Source organism: Tarenaya hassleriana, unplaced genomic scaffold (assembly GCF_000463585.1).
Source record: "Tarenaya hassleriana unplaced genomic scaffold, ASM46358v1 Cleome30, whole genome shotgun sequence".
NCBI classification, from domain to species: domain Eukaryota; kingdom Viridiplantae; phylum Streptophyta; class Magnoliopsida; order Brassicales; family Cleomaceae; genus Tarenaya; species Tarenaya hassleriana.
The window spans coordinates 813,981-828,928 of NW_010966178.1; the positions used below are offsets into that span (position 1 = coordinate 813,981).

The following is a 14,948-nucleotide window of genomic DNA, read 5'->3' on the forward strand; positions in this document are numbered from 1 at the left end:
TCATCGAAAGTAGGGAAAATGACCTCTTTAATATATTTGGAACCGACAATGAACGCCAGAAGATTTCTTCTGGGATGGTTTCAGGATGCAAAGGTTGATGTGTGTGTGGATCTATTTATATGCTAAACCTTTCCTTGAATCGTCTGTGGGAGCCCCTGACTAATCCTTTTGGGTTTCGTAAAATGTAGGATGCTCTGCGACATGTTTTTGCCAGTAGAATTGCCGAGATTAAGGATTCGGCTCAGTGGAATAAGCTGGCATTTGTTTCATGTGCTTGTAATCGTCTGCTGCTTATGGACGAATCCTTGCAGCTTCTCCCGGTTGTTGAGTCGCTTGATCTGAGTAGAAACAAGTTTACAAAGGTGGATAGCCTTCGGAGGTGTACCAAATTGAAGCACCTTGATCTGGGTTTCAATAATCTGAGAACTATTTCTCATTTGAGTGAGGTATGAACTCCATGGGATAGAGTAGCGCCTGCTAGATTTTGTTCTTGAAGTAATTATAATTTATATCTTCATACTGAACTAGTCTTAATTGTTTGAGAGATTCCAGTGTGTAGTTTGTAAGTCAAACTGTTTACGGCGATATGATAGTTATTATTGGTTTAAATCTATTTGCTGATGATTTTATGTGGACTTCACCTTGGGACCCATGCACCAATGTTTTTCAACCATGCAGGTATCCTGTCGAATAGTTAAACTTGTTTTGAGGAACAACGGTCTAACCACCTTACGTGGGATTGAGAATTTGAAGTCACTTGAAGGCCTTGATGTTTCCTGCAATATTATTTCCAACTTTTCAGAATTGGAGTTTCTTGGCAGCCTTTCAGTGCTGAAAGATCTGTGGTTGGAAGGGAATCCATTATGTTGCTCACGATGGTACAGGGCACATGTCTTCAGCTACTTTGCTTCTCCAAATGATGTAAGTTTTGATTCTCTCTTTCCTTCTTTGGAGGCTGTAGAATCTTTTTGAAGAGACATAATTAGGTTCTACCATTTTAATTTCTGTTATTATGCAAGTCTTCTCTTATCTTGTATGACTTGTCAGCTGAAGCTAGATGGCAAACTTATTGGCACCAGAGAATTTTGGAAGAGGCAAATAATAGTTGCCCGTAAACATAGACAGCCTGCCAGCTATGGGTTCTACTCTCCTGCTAGAGATGATGCTGAAGATGAGGGAAGTGGTAATAGAAAGAAGGTAAGCAGCCTTTGTCTTTAACACCTTCTCTTGTGTGTTGAGGTCCTCTGTTCTATGTGATAATAGAAACATTCTAGTTCTCTCTTTCATTTTTTTTCGTTGATATTGGTATCACTTTGTGCTTTTGTCAAGTTTTGAGCGACGTGATTGCAATGTGATGACCTGTTGGAAAGCTTTGTCGCTCATGCATAGCAATGTCACCAGCATGTCATTCCTTATTCAATTCCTCTTCTTGTCTTGTTTTAGTATCTTGGTCCCATATTTTTTTGCTGGATAAACTATATTGTTGGAAGTTTATTCTGTATCTGTGTCACTCTTTTACAGAAAAAGGTTTGTCGACTCGCTTCTATTGACAGTGAGGAAGAGAGCACCTACATCAGTTCTGACCAAGAGTCGTTGTCAGGTGATCTTGAGACTCAAAGCAAAGAGGAGAACGCCAAATCTGACAATGAATCTGATATTTTTGATCTAATAAAAAAAGTGGAACATCTGAAGAAAGAACGTTCTGTTCTCTGGTTGAGAGAGTTTAAGGAGTGGATGGATCATTCATCGGAGGGTTTCTCTGATGTCAGCAATGATAACTGGGGTATTGATTGGGAGAAAAGACATTATTCAAAGATTCGAAAAAGCCTTGGACATCATGGTGAAACATCGAGATATGCATTTGGGTCTGTACGAGATTCAAGAGATAAGATCAAGACAGAAAGTTTGGAGGAAAATTGTTCATGTGTGGATCAGCCAATCGGTATACACGATGTTAAATGTGTTAATGGTACGGAAATACGGAAGACAGTTGGTGATGTCTCTTCATTAGGCACATTGAACACATACTTAAATCGGAAGCATCAGAAATTTTTACATGAGGAGATGGGCACTGTGTCAGTTGAACCAAACGAGCTGCATCCTGAAACGTCTGCAACTCAGAAGCCAACTGGAAATGGGAACATGTCAACATTGGAATCAATCCAGGATATGGCAGGATCACTTTTATCCTCTACCTTCCTTGGTTCACCCCCTCATTATCGGAAGGATGTATTACATCGACGTCACAACCTAGTGGAAGAAATTTTGCAGCTGTCAGCAGATTCTTATTCAGTGGCATCATCTGATAGTACAAGCAGCTGCAGTGAAGACGAGTTCTATGATTCTGAGCAGTCAAATCCTGAAGAGGGTCAGTTAGCAAACCAGGAATTTCTAAATAGCACAGGAGAACAGCCTCTGTCAGGAGTCTCTAAGGACTATGTGAATCGACTAGGAGAGGAGGATGCAGGATCTGCCCAAAAAGGGACATTTTCATCTTATTCTCAAGCAGAGGATAATATTAGCATCGTAAAGACTTGGAGGACAGATGAATCATCGAAAGCAGAGGCCACTAATTTTCATTCTGGATTCCATAATGTTGATCTTGCTTCTTGCATTAACCAGATTGACAGTTGGTTTGAGAAAAGGAAAAGCAGAAGGAAACTTAGAAAGAGAGTTGTTTCTTTACTGGAGGAGGATAGTGTAGTTACTAATGGAGAAACATCTAAAAAAAGTGAAGTAAATATCAGTGGCTCTGACAAAGATGAGAGTATTTCTGATCATTTACAAGAAAGTTCCCTGGCTACCGCTTTAAATTGTAGTAATAGCGATAAGAGATTTTTGGGGGCTGAACAATCACTTGAAGAAAAAGATGATCTAGTCGATGACTATTTTAAAATGAAGCTGTCAGACTCCAGCATTCAGGAGACTTGTCAGCTTTACTTGCATTGTGATTGTATACTAGAGCGAGATTCCACTTACGAGCTGAGGTAAACCTTGTTCCACTTGCTTGGCTGTAGTTATAGGTGAAAGAAATTAATGTTAATCCCTTTTAATAGTTTTATATATTAGTATCTTGAGGCTTGCTTAATATAATATCCTTCGCTGAAGCCTGAAATGCAGTAACGTGGTATGGAATTAAGTTAAGATGTTTGGATTCGCTTGATGTTTAGTAGCTTTGAAATTTGGTTATTCCTTGTAGATGTTCAATAGTTTTGAGAAACCATTCCATACCATTCTGTTTTCTCTTGTTTTCTCATAGCAACATCTGAAATGCAGGGAGGTTATGTTGTTGTGGAGTGGTCCAGACAAGTTGTATGTGCTGCTTGTGGATATCTCTATTGACTCGCCAGGTTGGATTGGTTGGCTATCTTGTCTCCTCTCTTTTCAGATTTTTTTTATGACCTTGAGTTACTTATTATTAACTTCGTTTGGTGGGAGTCCACAGAAAGCAGCTTACGTTTATTGTCTTCGCTTAAAATCGAGGATATACAGAACGTTTCAGTTGGTCTAGGACTTCAAGTTGTGAGGTCAGTCTATTCCGCTTCTGCTTGGTAAATTTTTGCATGTTCTCATGTCCCTGAATCGTTTTTCTTTACATTTGGTTTAGGCTACATTTTAGGGAGGATACCAAGTATATCTTCATAACTAAAAGCATCGAGAAGACAACAACATTACTCACTATCGTACAAGTTTTTGATTCTCAAGGGGTTGATATCTCTATTGGAAGGTGAGCTATTGCTTTCAACCTGCAGTCTTATCTGTCTTTTCTCGTTCTGTGTTTTATTTACAATTTTCTCTTCCATATTCTTATGATACTTGTTTGGAAACTTAAATGGCAGTTTGGAGCATGTTCAGGTGGAATTGTTTGAGAAAGAAATATGTGGGGGTTTGAATCTGAACATATTTCAATACAATGTTCTCCATTTTCAGAGCAGCACTCTTGGAGGTACATTCTTGCTCACTTAACTGTGATACACTGGAGAGGGAAATTGTTTGCTTGTAAAGTTTAATTTTATATGCCAGCTTTTCCCCGTAGCCCACATGAAGTAGACCCGAAGTGTCTTCTACCAATGGTTTTGTCGATAGTTGTTAGGGCTTACTGATAGTTCATGTTTTGATAGGTGATGTGCGTAGCTCACAATCAGGCAATTCCTCCTTGTGTCTCTATTCCATTCCTCTTCTTCATTACCATGAAATCTAAATTCTTTTATCTGGCCAATCTATGACGTTTCTTTGATGTGGCTCTTCCGCATGGATGACATGGCATCAGGTTTTCCTCTTGTAGCTGTTAATGAAAGAAAACGCATGCATTAGATGTGGGTTGGTCCTAGATCTAATGTGTGTTTGTTACTAAGCCAATTGGGTTTTGAAACCATGATCTCCTTATTTCACGTAAATGTCCTGTGTTAAATGTACTTTGCACCATGTCATGATTCATGAAGTTGTCTGGTTCATTACCTAAGAGCATTGTGATTGTCTCATTTACCTACTGCTTCCATATTGGACAAAAAGCAAACTTTGTCTTCTCTGATCATCTAAGGAGGTAGCGCTAAAAGCGTGTTTGTTTTACTGAACAGAAGGCGTGTGGCTGCTGCGGTCAATTTTTGTGGCCGGTAGACATCTTTTCATATGCATTGAAGACTTCACGCAACTGAGCTCTCTGTCAGTAAATGCTGCTTCTGCTCCATATTTCTCACTCGACTCTTGCTGCTCCATTTCTGATGTATCTGAGATGGTAATAAGCTTCTGCAATCTTTCTTTCTGCTCTCACTTTTCAAAACTTAAGTTGTGTTGTGTTGTTGAATGTTGAGAAGACAACTTTCGTCTGATCAAGTTTGAGGGCTTGACTAGAGTAGAGGTGTGTGCGAAAACCAAATACTTTAAGAATTGGTGCTTGGACAGAAATCCCAAGTTCACCCTTGGGAGTTCCATTTTCTTCCCATAAACATTGGGATATAGCAGGATTCAGGTGTTACGGGAAGAGGAACCTAGTTGGACTGTGCCTTAGTATATTTGATGGCTCCTCACTTTGATATATGAACAAACTTGGATGATTTTGCAGGTGGTGATGGAATCTAAAAGAAGAAGTTCATGCTTAGAATTGAAGATCAAGCAGAGGCACACCAGACAAAAGAGTGAAGCTGATTCAGTGATATGGAAGCTCAAGTGGTTCAACGCTGAGGATGCACTCAAGTTTGTGGCTCTACTCAAAGCCCTTCACCAAGATTTGACGGAAGAACCTTTGCTCATTAGGCAACTCGGGTAGAAGATAAGGTGTGTTCATCCTCTTTAGCCCCCCTCATTCTATGTGCAAATGTATATTCTCTACATCCATATATATATATATATACATATAGTTCGTATTCCATTAATTTGATTCTTTTTTATCCCCTTGGTTTTGATCATCTTGCTAAAGTGGTTGTTGGTCTGTTTTGGGTTTGGGATATTCTTTGATTTGGGTGCATTGTTGGTAGAAACATGAGATTTGAAATGTACATAGGATGTAACATATATGTATGAGAAGCAGTTGGAATGGAAATAACCCCCCCGCTTTCTGCGTTTATTTGGGTGTCCTAACAATCGCAACTCAGAATGGCTGATGATATATATATATATATGTCATTTAGGATTTTTCCTGTAAACATACTCTTCAACCCAACTTTTAGTGTTTGAAGGATTCGAAGCTTTGTATCAATGGAGATAACAAAACAGAGAGAGACAGAATTGGGAAAATATTCGTATATTCCTTCGTTCCTCTCCAGACAGAAACAGAAAAACGACAGAATGAGTGGTGTACTTTCTATTTGAGAAGATGTTCAAAGGCGGCGGAGAAGAGAGATGGCCAAGGGATGAGAGGCATTGGCTAAACCTTCTGCTTTGTATGACTACTAGTGCAATTTTATTAGTATGGGGGTTTTATGGAAAATTTTTAACCCTAGAACACGAACATGCATGCTATATATCTCAAGAAACGATATTATAAAGTTCGTTAACCACGCAAATCTCAAACTTATACACATAGATTTACAAACACCACGAGAGGTTGAAAAGTGTCTAACACTTTCTACATGAAATCCAACACCTTGGATCGTGTCTAATAGAACTGGTAACTCTTTCTCCGGCTCATAGGAGGGTAGAGTTTGTTCTTGGACCTTAGAACTATTCTACAATCGTTAGTTGACGCTCCCTAAATGTTGGAGACAAACCCCTTTTATAAACACTCCCTAAAATCTAAATTTCTACAAAAACTTGCAATTTTTTGTAAATCTAATTCGAACCGATTTGAAGTAAATCGGTCCAATTTAAGTTTCATATTAAAGTTCTATCTTTTGATTAAATCAATATGAGTTCAAACTAACACGGGCCGATTCAAAACTCAGACAGTTCAAGTTCAAGTTTTTGAACAAAAGTCCAACTTTTCTCATCAGAACACCAACACGATCATGTAACCTCTACTCGATTGTGTTGAACTCCGAAACTTAAACTTTCGCATTCATCCCTCCTGCGTATGATCTTATAGCCTCATTTCCCACGAGAGTTGCCGCGAAGGAATAAAATTAGATGTGATGTAACCAAAAGTCGATAATAATTCAAATGATAATCCTTTTTGTCACGCGATATAGAGCCAACCACGATGCGATGGAATGGGTGAAGAGTTCATTTTTAAAGTCTTTCTTCTTCTTATTTTAAAACAAATGATACTTAGTCGAGGGCCTCGAGGCCTTTTGTTTCCTTCCCGAATGTAATAGTGCGTTGATCGATTTTTCAATGCTAAGTGTTTTGGGTTTTCACACCCATTTCTCCAGACAGCAGAAACTCGGTTTTAGGAACGAGCTTCTTCATATCATGTGTATGATAGATAAAGTAAAAATATTAATGTTTTTATTTAATATCCGACCAGATCTAAAACTCAAAGAAAACAGACCTTTATTACCACGGGGGGTTGGTTCACTCGGTGGAGAAGTCGAAGAGCATAGAGTGGACGTGCTTGTGACCTGGCTGGACCACGATGGAGGGGAAGTTCCTCTGGTTGATGGCGTTGGGGAACCCCTGCGTCTCCATGCACACCCCCGCGTGCTTCCCGTAGACTGCTCCTCCTTTCCCGTTAACCCCATCCACGTAGTTACCCGTGTAGAACTGCATCCCTGGAGCATTCGTCCAAAGGTTCAGAGTCCGTGAGCTCGTGGGGTCCTTGAGCATGGCGGCGTGTTTTAGCCCATCCTTCTCCTTATCAGAACAGTCCAACACGTAGTTGTGGTCATACCCTATGCCTACCTCTCCTATCGACTCTCCTATACGTTTTTCCTGTGTGAAGTCGAAGGGAGTGCCCTTCACTGGCATGATCTCCCCCGTCGGGACAGTGTTGTCATCGACGGGAGTGATGTGGGAGGCCCATATCTGGATCCGATGGTTGAGAATGTCGCCAGAGTCGTGGCCTGCCAAGTTCCAGTAGGTGTGTTGGGCTAAGCTGATGGGAGTGGCTTTGTTCTCTGGAACTGCCTCCATGTCCAGTCTTACTGTTGTGGCTGATGTCAGTGTGTATGTGGCCGTCACAGTCACTGCTCCCGGGTACCCTGCTCGATACCAAACTCCTTTGTTATGCCAGCCCATTCAAGTCATACAGAGAGAGAGAGAGAGATTCAAAACCTTCTTCGCCGTCAGCGCTGAAGTACTTGAAAGTTATGGAAGGCTTTTCACCGTCTTTCTTGTGCTCCACAACATCCCATACCTTCTTATCGAAACCCTTGTTACCGCCTGTTAAAGAGAAGCATACACATATTCATTTGAAATATCCATCGATTCAGGAAAAAGAATCTGTCTTGATGCCTATTTTGTTGTCCCCTCATCAAGAAACCTGATTATTTTGCCAAAACCCCCGATATGTGACGTAAACCAAGTCTCTAAGATATCACACACTACCAACAGACCATTTTGGAGCCAAAGGCAAACCACAAAAAAACTCCAAAAACCAGAAACTGGTTCCAAACAGAACTACCGACCAAGTAACAGTAAGGTCCATAATACCGCCTTCTTACGAAGGTACCTTACTACAATACATTTCTAACGTTACATAGGTTATCTTAGGGGAAAAAACAACAAAGGAGTGGCTCCACGAAGATACATTACAGCCGAAATCTCATCAACGATTGAAAAGAGAAGAGATACCGTGGAGGCTGTTGGGGGGTTTGTTGATAGGCAAAGTGTATAGGACTCCGTTCAGAACAAACTTTCCTTCCTTTATCCGATTTGCAACCCTACCGACGATGCACCCAAAGTACGGTGCAAGCCCTTTCTGACAACAACAACATCCCAAATTCAAACATGAATATTCTGCTTAAGATTCAGACATATCATTTTAAAGGTCTCTTTATGTTTTGTTTAGGCAAAATATACAGAACAGAAGAAACAGAATGCGCTTTATTACAGTTTATGTTTCTCTGAGAGACAAAAGAGAGAAATTGCAGACAGAGATCACATGTTCCCTGATCAACATTTTACAGAACCCATAAACCGAGAGAATTTTTGTCGGATCGAATGATCCCTTGCCGAGATCAGACCATAAGAAAGAGATTTCTAGAGAAATTACCACGTATGGATCGACGGAATCAAATCCGAGAACAACGTCGGCCAATTTCCCTTCAAGAACAAAAAAAAAACGACAATCAGAAAAACACAAAAAACAAAAACCCTAGAGATTAAGAAGGAGATGAGAACCGTTCTTGTCGGGGACAGAGAGGGAGGTGATGGTGGCGCCGTAGTTGGAGATCATGACCTGCATGGAGCCATTGCTGAGCTCGAAGATCTCTGGCTTCTGATCCGCCATAGCTATGCCGAAACTGGGAGTGGGAATGCGAGGTGGGAGATCCAAAGACGAGAGAAGTGATCAGTTGTTGCAGTCGAAACTCTTCTTGTCTTGTCTTGTTATATAAAGATATAAGCGTAATCTTGCAACGGATCAAGCCGATGACGTCATCCTCCTTTTTCTTCGGCGGTTTCGTTTCTTCGTACTTATCAATCATGTAACTCCCAAACTGTAAGAAATTCTAATGCTTAAAAAGGAGGAAGTTTTTTTTTTCTATAATAGGTCAAATAACTTTTTGGTTAAACAAGAGTGTGATATATATATATATATATATATATATATGCAAGAATTATCGGTGGCTGAATATATCTGGCATGCGGTCCATATTTACAAGGGAAGGGAATCACAATCGCAAACGCATTATAAGGACATAACTGCTCAAGTTCCCATGATAGTTTAAAACGCAAAGCGCAAAAACAAACACAAACACAAACGCGTGAATACACATGGTTGTGTACTGTATTATATGAATCTTTTTAACGCCAAAGGCCGTCTCCCTTTGTCCTAACGAGTTCCAGAGGCAGTTTCTCCATTGCCATCTGAAACATATATACAGCTAGTTAGTTCATCGCTGTAATATCCCAATCATATTCCAAAGTCTAGAGAGAGAGAGAGAGAGAGAGAGAGAGAGAGAGAGATTCTCACCCATAATCTGGGAGCTGTCGGATCAGATTTGGGCTGATGTGCTTTAGCGACTTTCGACTCGAAACTGATGGCTATGCATACCTTGAACTCCACAGAAAAGGGCCTGTTTTTGCATATAATCTCACGATTCACTATCACTGATTTACTTAGCTTCTTCCTTTTTTTTTTTGTTTTGTTTTGGTGCCGAAACATCAACTCCCATACTCATCAGCACGCTTACAACACTTTCTTCGGTGTCCAAGTAGTTAGTTGTATGCATTGATTTCCCGTTCACAGGCAAATGCCAATATCTATCCACTTTGTCCATTTGTTGGCGACCCTAATATTGAGAATTAGAAGAAAAAGCAAAGTGACTTACCCTGCAAAGGTGGTCGGACATGTCAAAAGCCGTGGAAGTATAACATAGATTGGGATAGCCAAGTTGCGACACACATCCCCATCTGCAATCTGAAAACCAAACAAAAAAAAACAAAAAAAGAAGAAGATGAAGGCTTTCGAAATTGTTTCAAAGTTAGAATTGTTTGGTATGCAGAAGGATTTGTCCCCCCCACAAAAAAAAGGACACTGGACCTCTGTAGATTGAATCAAAGAAGTCTCCGTAACAATTCTCTCTCCCACAAGAATTGACTCGACTCGGAGGAGGTGAATATCTATTGAAGTGATGGGAATGGAAGACGCTTCCACTGTTAACTCGCCGCTGAGTGGATCCTGTAAAGAACGTTGGGTGGACATTTTTCCGGTTACTCGGAATCCACCTTTTGGAAACCAAAGGTTTTGTGTTAGCTCCAACTTGTTTTTAGATAAAAGAGAAGATTGGTTTCACTCGAATGGAAGCCAAACCTGTTTTAAGTTCAGTGAGCAAAGGATGTCTCTGAGTGTCTTGGGTGATGTAGAAGATGACCATCTCTGGAGAAAGCAGTGGCTCGGGAAGATTGACTAAATAAACACAAAAATAAATGGTAAGAAATACCAACAAAAAATTAGAACCTTTTATACGAAAAAAAACATTCAATGATATGGACAAAGCACCTTTATCGCTCTCGATTATGAACTCCATTGTTGCAGATAATGGTTTATGCAAGTACCCTCTTGCTATATCTACAGTTAACAGATACTGCCACAGATTTCACGTCACTATTGAAAATGGTCAGACACAGCGTGAAACCTGACCATGAGGGGTCAAAAGCAAAATACTAACTTGAATGTTGATATCGGATCCATGGAAAGTCTCATAGAACTTTTCTGAAGCATTTTCACCAGGATCTCTCAGGGTTATGGAGAATGGAATCTGCAGCAACAGATGAACCATACATGAACTCCCTTCACGTTTCACACAGCAAAGCCTTCAGAAAGAACACCAAACAACCACTCAAAAATATGAAGCACCATTCTGCAAATGCAGGTGTCTTCCACAACGATCTCGCTTTTGCATTCGCATCAGGGATATCGGCTAATCAATGATAACTTGGAAAAGACTGAACCGAACATCATCAGGAGCAGGAAATAGACGTCAATCCGAATTCCATATCTTATCTAAGTGCTGCATGTTTGTGTTCTTAGAATCCTTATGTTTGGGGTGTGAAATATTTCACCGAAAGTGCCAATATTACTCCTAGAAAGCAAGACAATGTCTTACCTCTGTCGTTCCGGAACCGAATTTCCCAGAAGATCTTACTTCGACGGTCTTTTTCCTGTGATTAGATCCGACAAAATGACGCAGAAAAAAGGGTCAGATTTTGATCAAACTAAGCAAAAGGAAAGGAAGTTGTTCACAAGCCAAACAATGCTTACACGATAGGAATAGGCTTGAGTACGCCATAGAAGGACTCTATAACTCCAGCTGATCCTCCGCGAACCTTAATTTCACACAAAACACGCGAGGAAGAGATTCAAATCGACGTAATTTCCCCAGGAACCCAAACAAGGCTCGATCAACGATTCGAAACCTGTAAGTTGACTGATCCATTGACGGATAGACGAACGGCTTGGTGGGAAATGGAAGAAGGAGACTTTATCACGATTTTTCCTTCCACAGGTTCCTGAAAAAGAGAAAACCCGACATTCAAAATCTCCAACAAATGCATCAGCGTCTTCAGACGAATAAGCGAGCGATTCAGTACGTACAGAAGGGCGATAGATACGGTTTGATCGAGAAAGCTTGATATTAACCGATGCAGCCATTGAAGCACCAGATGAGAGCTGCAGCAGCGGCGGGGGCTTGCCGGTTATCGACGACGACGGAATGGTTGACACGGCAAGCACTTGTCTGTGCGAAAACCGAAACAGCACGGTCTCCTTATTAATTGAATCCTGCCGGAACCTGCTCTGTGAACAAAACGACACGATGTTTTGCATACCAAGACAAAAACAGGATGACGTCTCCATGAGATGAGAATTGCAAACACCACATGCAGTTCAACTTCATCCGCGTTGTAAACAACACCTATGTCCTTTGAGCACTGTCCAAATTGCCCATCGGTTCCATTGGAAACAGTGGTGGACCTTTCGATCCGTACAGTTTTAAATTCTCGAAAAATATTATTTTTAAAAAATCAGATTTTTCAAAACCGAACCGAATTTTAAAAATCCCGAAAAATCGAAAATTTTTAAAGTAAATTCATCTTTTTTTTTTAATAAAAAACGAAACCGAACCGGAACCGAAACCGAACCAAACATAATATAAAAATCGATTGGTACCTATTTTTGTAAAACCGAAAAAACCGAACCAATGCATTCCCGTCCCGAACTGTCTCCCGAAACGCCCACCCCTAATCGAAAGTAATAATACAGAATGATGTTTCCAAATAGAATTTGTTTGATATAAAAACTGATGTAGAGTGCAAGTGAATTGAATACACACGTGTGCAGGTGAGGAAGGTTAATGGGATGAACTCTTGTGATAGGTTACCCTATACAGAAACCTCCTCATGCATCTGCAAAATTATTTGTCCGTAGTCTTAAGACGGACCTATTGTCTTCTTCCCCCAACAGCTCACTCACCAGCTTTTGAACCTGCACTGTCAGCCATGGCTTTTTAACTCACATACACTTGAGGTATTTTACTACCAAAAAAAAAAGAGACCCATATTTCTCAAGAACATAGAAACAACCAAACTTTTTAAGAGACCAAGCATCAATAAATTTCAGTTTACAAGTGAAAAATTGTAACATCTGCATACATGGTAAGTTAGAGGGGTCTTCTCTACGTATGATCTTCATAGTTCATACCCTGTTGTTGCTTGTTTTGGGCGTTTGTGGTCGCATTTCTTGCACTCATTGTTCCTACTAAAGTTCAAGAAGTCACATCTGCAGATAGATCCAAGTTAAGAGAAGGTCCAGCTAATGAAATGAAAAGCAGAAACTTAGAAACTTTAGAGAGAGAGAGAGAGAGACGCACGACGGACAATTCCATTCTCCATGATATAGTTCGCTATTGGGACGTTGTACTGGGCAACGTAGACACTGTTTGTTGCTAGCAAAGTTCATGAATCCACACCTTAATATATACCAAGTGAAAGGATCAGTATAGAACAATGAAGCAAAGATACATGAAAAGATTGTGGTACAAACTTCCAATCTTTATCAGAAGATTCAGGACAAATTACATATAAAGACATGCATATATGGTTAATGATAATGTGTGAGAACAAGATAATGAGAGAGACATGCAAAAACAATAGTTACCCGGAGCAATTCCAATCTCCTTTCTTCATTTCAGTATTCCGAGTGGAAATTTTCTCAGGTCCATCTGCTTTGCATTTCAGGCAGAGCCGGTTTCTTGAGAAGTTCAAGAAATTGCATCTGCAGAGTAGCAACAAGAAATAAAATGAGGAGAGCGAAGAAATTATGATGTATGATGGTAGATACTTTTGATCATTCACGGTTTTAGACTGACTTAGTGCATATCCAATCTCCTTCCTTGACATCAGCAACGACAGAAAGTTTGTCAGGGACTTCACTGCACTCTCGGCATATTGAATTTTTGGCAAAGTTTAGAAAGTTGCATCTACATAGAAAAACAGACGGGAAAAGACAAAGCTGAATCAGAAATTCACAGGGAAGATACAAAAAAAAAATTGTAAACCAAATACATCATCAGCAACAACCCGTTACAGCAGATTGTCAATATTACTGAGTATGCCAGTTTTGAACTTACTTAGGACAGTACCAATCTCCTTTCTTGACTTCAAAGGCACCAGAGCTTTTGTTGGGGGTTTCATTGGAGTCTTGGCAGTTTTCATTCCCAGAAAAGTCCACAAAGCTCCATCTGGAGGAAAGTAGAGGTGAAAAACACAACATCAGTCAGAAAGTTACAGAAAAAAAAAACACTAATCTCCGAGAGTAAAGGTAAAAACAGTGGCGAAGCGAACTCATCAGTGTTGGAAGAGATCAATATGTCTAAGCAATATACATCCTACTTAACCGAAACAGATGAAACATACCCAGATGAACCTTCGTTCATTCAGTGAAAGTTTGCTACTTTGGCCAATCACATGATATAAAAGTTATGGAAGTGAGTATTACTTGTTGAGACTTTTTTCAGTCTTCAACTTCAAACCCCGATCCCTCCTTGACAAAGAACCCTTGGTAGCAGGTTTCGGCAGGGCAGGAGGGTCAGGGGAGTTCTGACTCAATTCAACCAACTCCAAAAGAAGTTTCTTTGACGACTCATCAACCAGCTCTTTGTCTGGAGGTCTCTCCCCTCTGGAAATCACGAGGGAATCAAGCGCATTGAACAACAATATGCGCATAATGTCCACTGTGCGAGCATTAGCTTCTGAGTCCTTCAATGTTATATAAGCCCTATCACAAGAGCCACGCAGACTACAAGTACCACAGACCTGCATCAGAAAAGGGTTTCCTACTGTAAGTCCCCTCCAATCTCAAAACTTGCACAATTGCTACAATTTCAACGTCTCTGGCACATAAAAACTAAAGAGAGCAATTTCCTTATGGTTCGAACTTGAATTTAGTTCACACATAATCAGTAAAGTATCGGTTGAGGTCATAAACATACATCTCCTTCGTCCAATCTAGCATGGGCCCGTAGCCTTTTGGACGAATTAACAGCTTTTCGCAAGAGATTGGGGCATCCACGCTCCACAAGAGCCTCTATATCCCTCGAAGGCAACAACCTGCGTCAGAATACGCGTCAACTACATGAATAACACCGACGAAAACTTCCATTCAACGAAATCGGAGATGAGAGATTCTACTAAAAACATACTTGAGCAGGTCGTAGCGATCGCGGGCGAAGCTCAGACAAGCATCCTTAACCAGGTTCATTTCCCGGTAAATCATCTCGGAGCCACCATTTTCGGTGTTTGGAGGTTCTCCGGAGAAGTAACCCTTAGTCTTCAAGTTGTCTACGAAGGTCATCCACTCCGTCCATGGATGGGGAGGCGGAGAAGCATCCGCCGCTGCGGCGGCGGTACAGGAG

The 14,948-nt window shown here is 40.6% G+C and overlaps 4 protein-coding genes across 8 annotated transcripts in view; 1 reads left to right on the forward strand and 3 right to left on the reverse strand.

Moving 5' to 3' along the window:
• LOC104820345 overlaps positions 1–5,945 on the forward strand; it is a 7,129-nt gene extending 1,184 nt beyond the window's left edge. The window contains exons 2-12 of one of the 4 annotated variants that reach the window (XM_010550755.2): positions 189–446; positions 679–921; positions 1,048–1,197; positions 1,522–2,987; positions 3,277–3,350; positions 3,446–3,527; positions 3,608–3,727; positions 3,840–3,946; positions 4,578–4,735; positions 5,063–5,274; positions 5,667–5,945. In XM_010550755.2, the coding sequence (XP_010549057.1) occupies positions 189–446; positions 679–921; positions 1,048–1,197; positions 1,522–2,987; positions 3,277–3,350; positions 3,446–3,527; positions 3,608–3,727; positions 3,840–3,946; positions 4,578–4,735; positions 5,063–5,266 (2,862 nt within the window). In that variant the 3' untranslated portion in view covers positions 5,267–5,274; positions 5,667–5,945. Of the gene's footprint in view, positions 1–188; positions 447–678; positions 922–1,047; positions 1,198–1,521; positions 2,988–3,276; positions 3,351–3,445; positions 3,528–3,607; positions 3,728–3,839; positions 3,947–4,577; positions 4,736–5,062; positions 5,564–5,666 lie in introns of those variants that run through there. The other 3 variants (XM_010550756.2, XM_010550754.1, XM_010550757.1) reach the window with 3 other exon arrangements.
• Positions 5,946–6,821: 876 nt separating this feature from the next.
• LOC104820346 (aldose 1-epimerase) lies at positions 6,822–8,917 on the reverse strand. Its single transcript, XM_010550758.1, has 5 exons — positions 8,716–8,917; positions 8,588–8,637; positions 8,167–8,293; positions 7,648–7,755; positions 6,822–7,574 (listed from the first exon to the last, which is right to left on the reverse strand). The coding sequence occupies exons 1-5, from the start codon at positions 8,822–8,824 to the stop codon at positions 6,949–6,951; spliced, it is 1,020 nt and encodes a 339-aa protein (XP_010549060.1). The 5' UTR covers positions 8,825–8,917; the 3' UTR covers positions 6,822–6,948.
• A 227-nt stretch (positions 8,918–9,144) lies between these two features.
• On the reverse strand, positions 9,145–12,386 carry LOC104820349 (Down syndrome critical region protein 3 homolog). 2 transcript variants are annotated; one of them, XM_010550760.1, is made up of 13 exons: positions 12,369–12,386; positions 12,206–12,276; positions 11,633–11,828; positions 11,455–11,547; positions 11,300–11,364; positions 11,145–11,199; positions 10,707–10,796; positions 10,538–10,622; positions 10,349–10,444; positions 10,079–10,263; positions 9,867–9,955; positions 9,509–9,611; positions 9,145–9,402 (listed from the first exon to the last, which is right to left on the reverse strand). In XM_010550760.1, exons 3-13 carry the CDS (start codon positions 11,687–11,689, stop codon positions 9,340–9,342), a joined length of 981 nt encoding a protein of 326 aa, XP_010549062.1. In that variant the 5' UTR covers positions 11,690–11,828; positions 12,206–12,276; positions 12,369–12,386; the 3' UTR covers positions 9,145–9,339. The 2 variants fall into 2 exon arrangements, with proteins under 2 accessions (XP_010549062.1, XP_019058840.1); XM_019203295.1 differs by lacking the exons at positions 12,206–12,276; positions 12,369–12,386 and having other exon boundaries at positions 11,633–12,009.
• LOC104820348 (zinc finger protein VAR3, chloroplastic-like) overlaps positions 12,304–14,948 on the reverse strand; it is a 3,231-nt gene continuing 586 nt past the window's right edge. Inside the window, exons 2-10 of the mRNA XM_010550759.2 lie at positions 14,736–14,922; positions 14,526–14,643; positions 14,033–14,349; positions 13,665–13,775; positions 13,404–13,514; positions 13,193–13,309; positions 12,906–13,004; positions 12,737–12,814; positions 12,304–12,525 (exon numbers count right to left, since the gene is read on the reverse strand). Of these exons, the coding sequence (XP_010549061.1) occupies positions 12,501–12,525; positions 12,737–12,814; positions 12,906–13,004; positions 13,193–13,309; positions 13,404–13,514; positions 13,665–13,775; positions 14,033–14,349; positions 14,526–14,643; positions 14,736–14,922 (1,163 nt within the window). The 3' untranslated portion in view covers positions 12,304–12,500. The remainder of the gene's footprint in view (positions 12,526–12,736; positions 12,815–12,905; positions 13,005–13,192; positions 13,310–13,403; positions 13,515–13,664; positions 13,776–14,032; positions 14,350–14,525; positions 14,644–14,735; positions 14,923–14,948) is intronic.

Excerpts from the sequence above, each read along its gene's own strand:
- LOC104820346 (XM_010550758.1), bottom strand. The coding sequence starts at position 8,824 with ATGGCGGATCAGAAGCCAGAGATCTTCGAGCTCAGCAATGGCTCCATG. Across the intron at positions 8,294-8,587 it reads ATTCCGTCGATCCATACGTG|AAAGGGCTTGCACCGTACTT; the intron begins GTAATTTCTCTA and ends TGTTGTTGTCAG. Across the intron at positions 7,756-8,166 it reads ACCCCCCAACAGCCTCCACG|GCGGTAACAAGGGTTTCGAT; the intron begins GTATCTCTTCTC and ends TCTCTTTAACAG.
- LOC104820349 (XM_019203295.1), bottom strand. The coding sequence starts at position 11,893 with ATGGAGACGTCATCCTGTTTTTGTCTTGGTATGCAAAACATCGTGTCG. Across the intron at positions 10,264-10,348 it reads GCTCACTGAACTTAAAACAG|GTGGATTCCGAGTAACCGGA; the intron begins GTTTGGCTTCCA and ends GGTTTCCAAAAG. Across the intron at positions 9,403-9,508 it reads CGACAGCTCCCAGATTATGG|ATGGCAATGGAGAAACTGCC; the intron begins GTGAGAATCTCT and ends TATATGTTTCAG.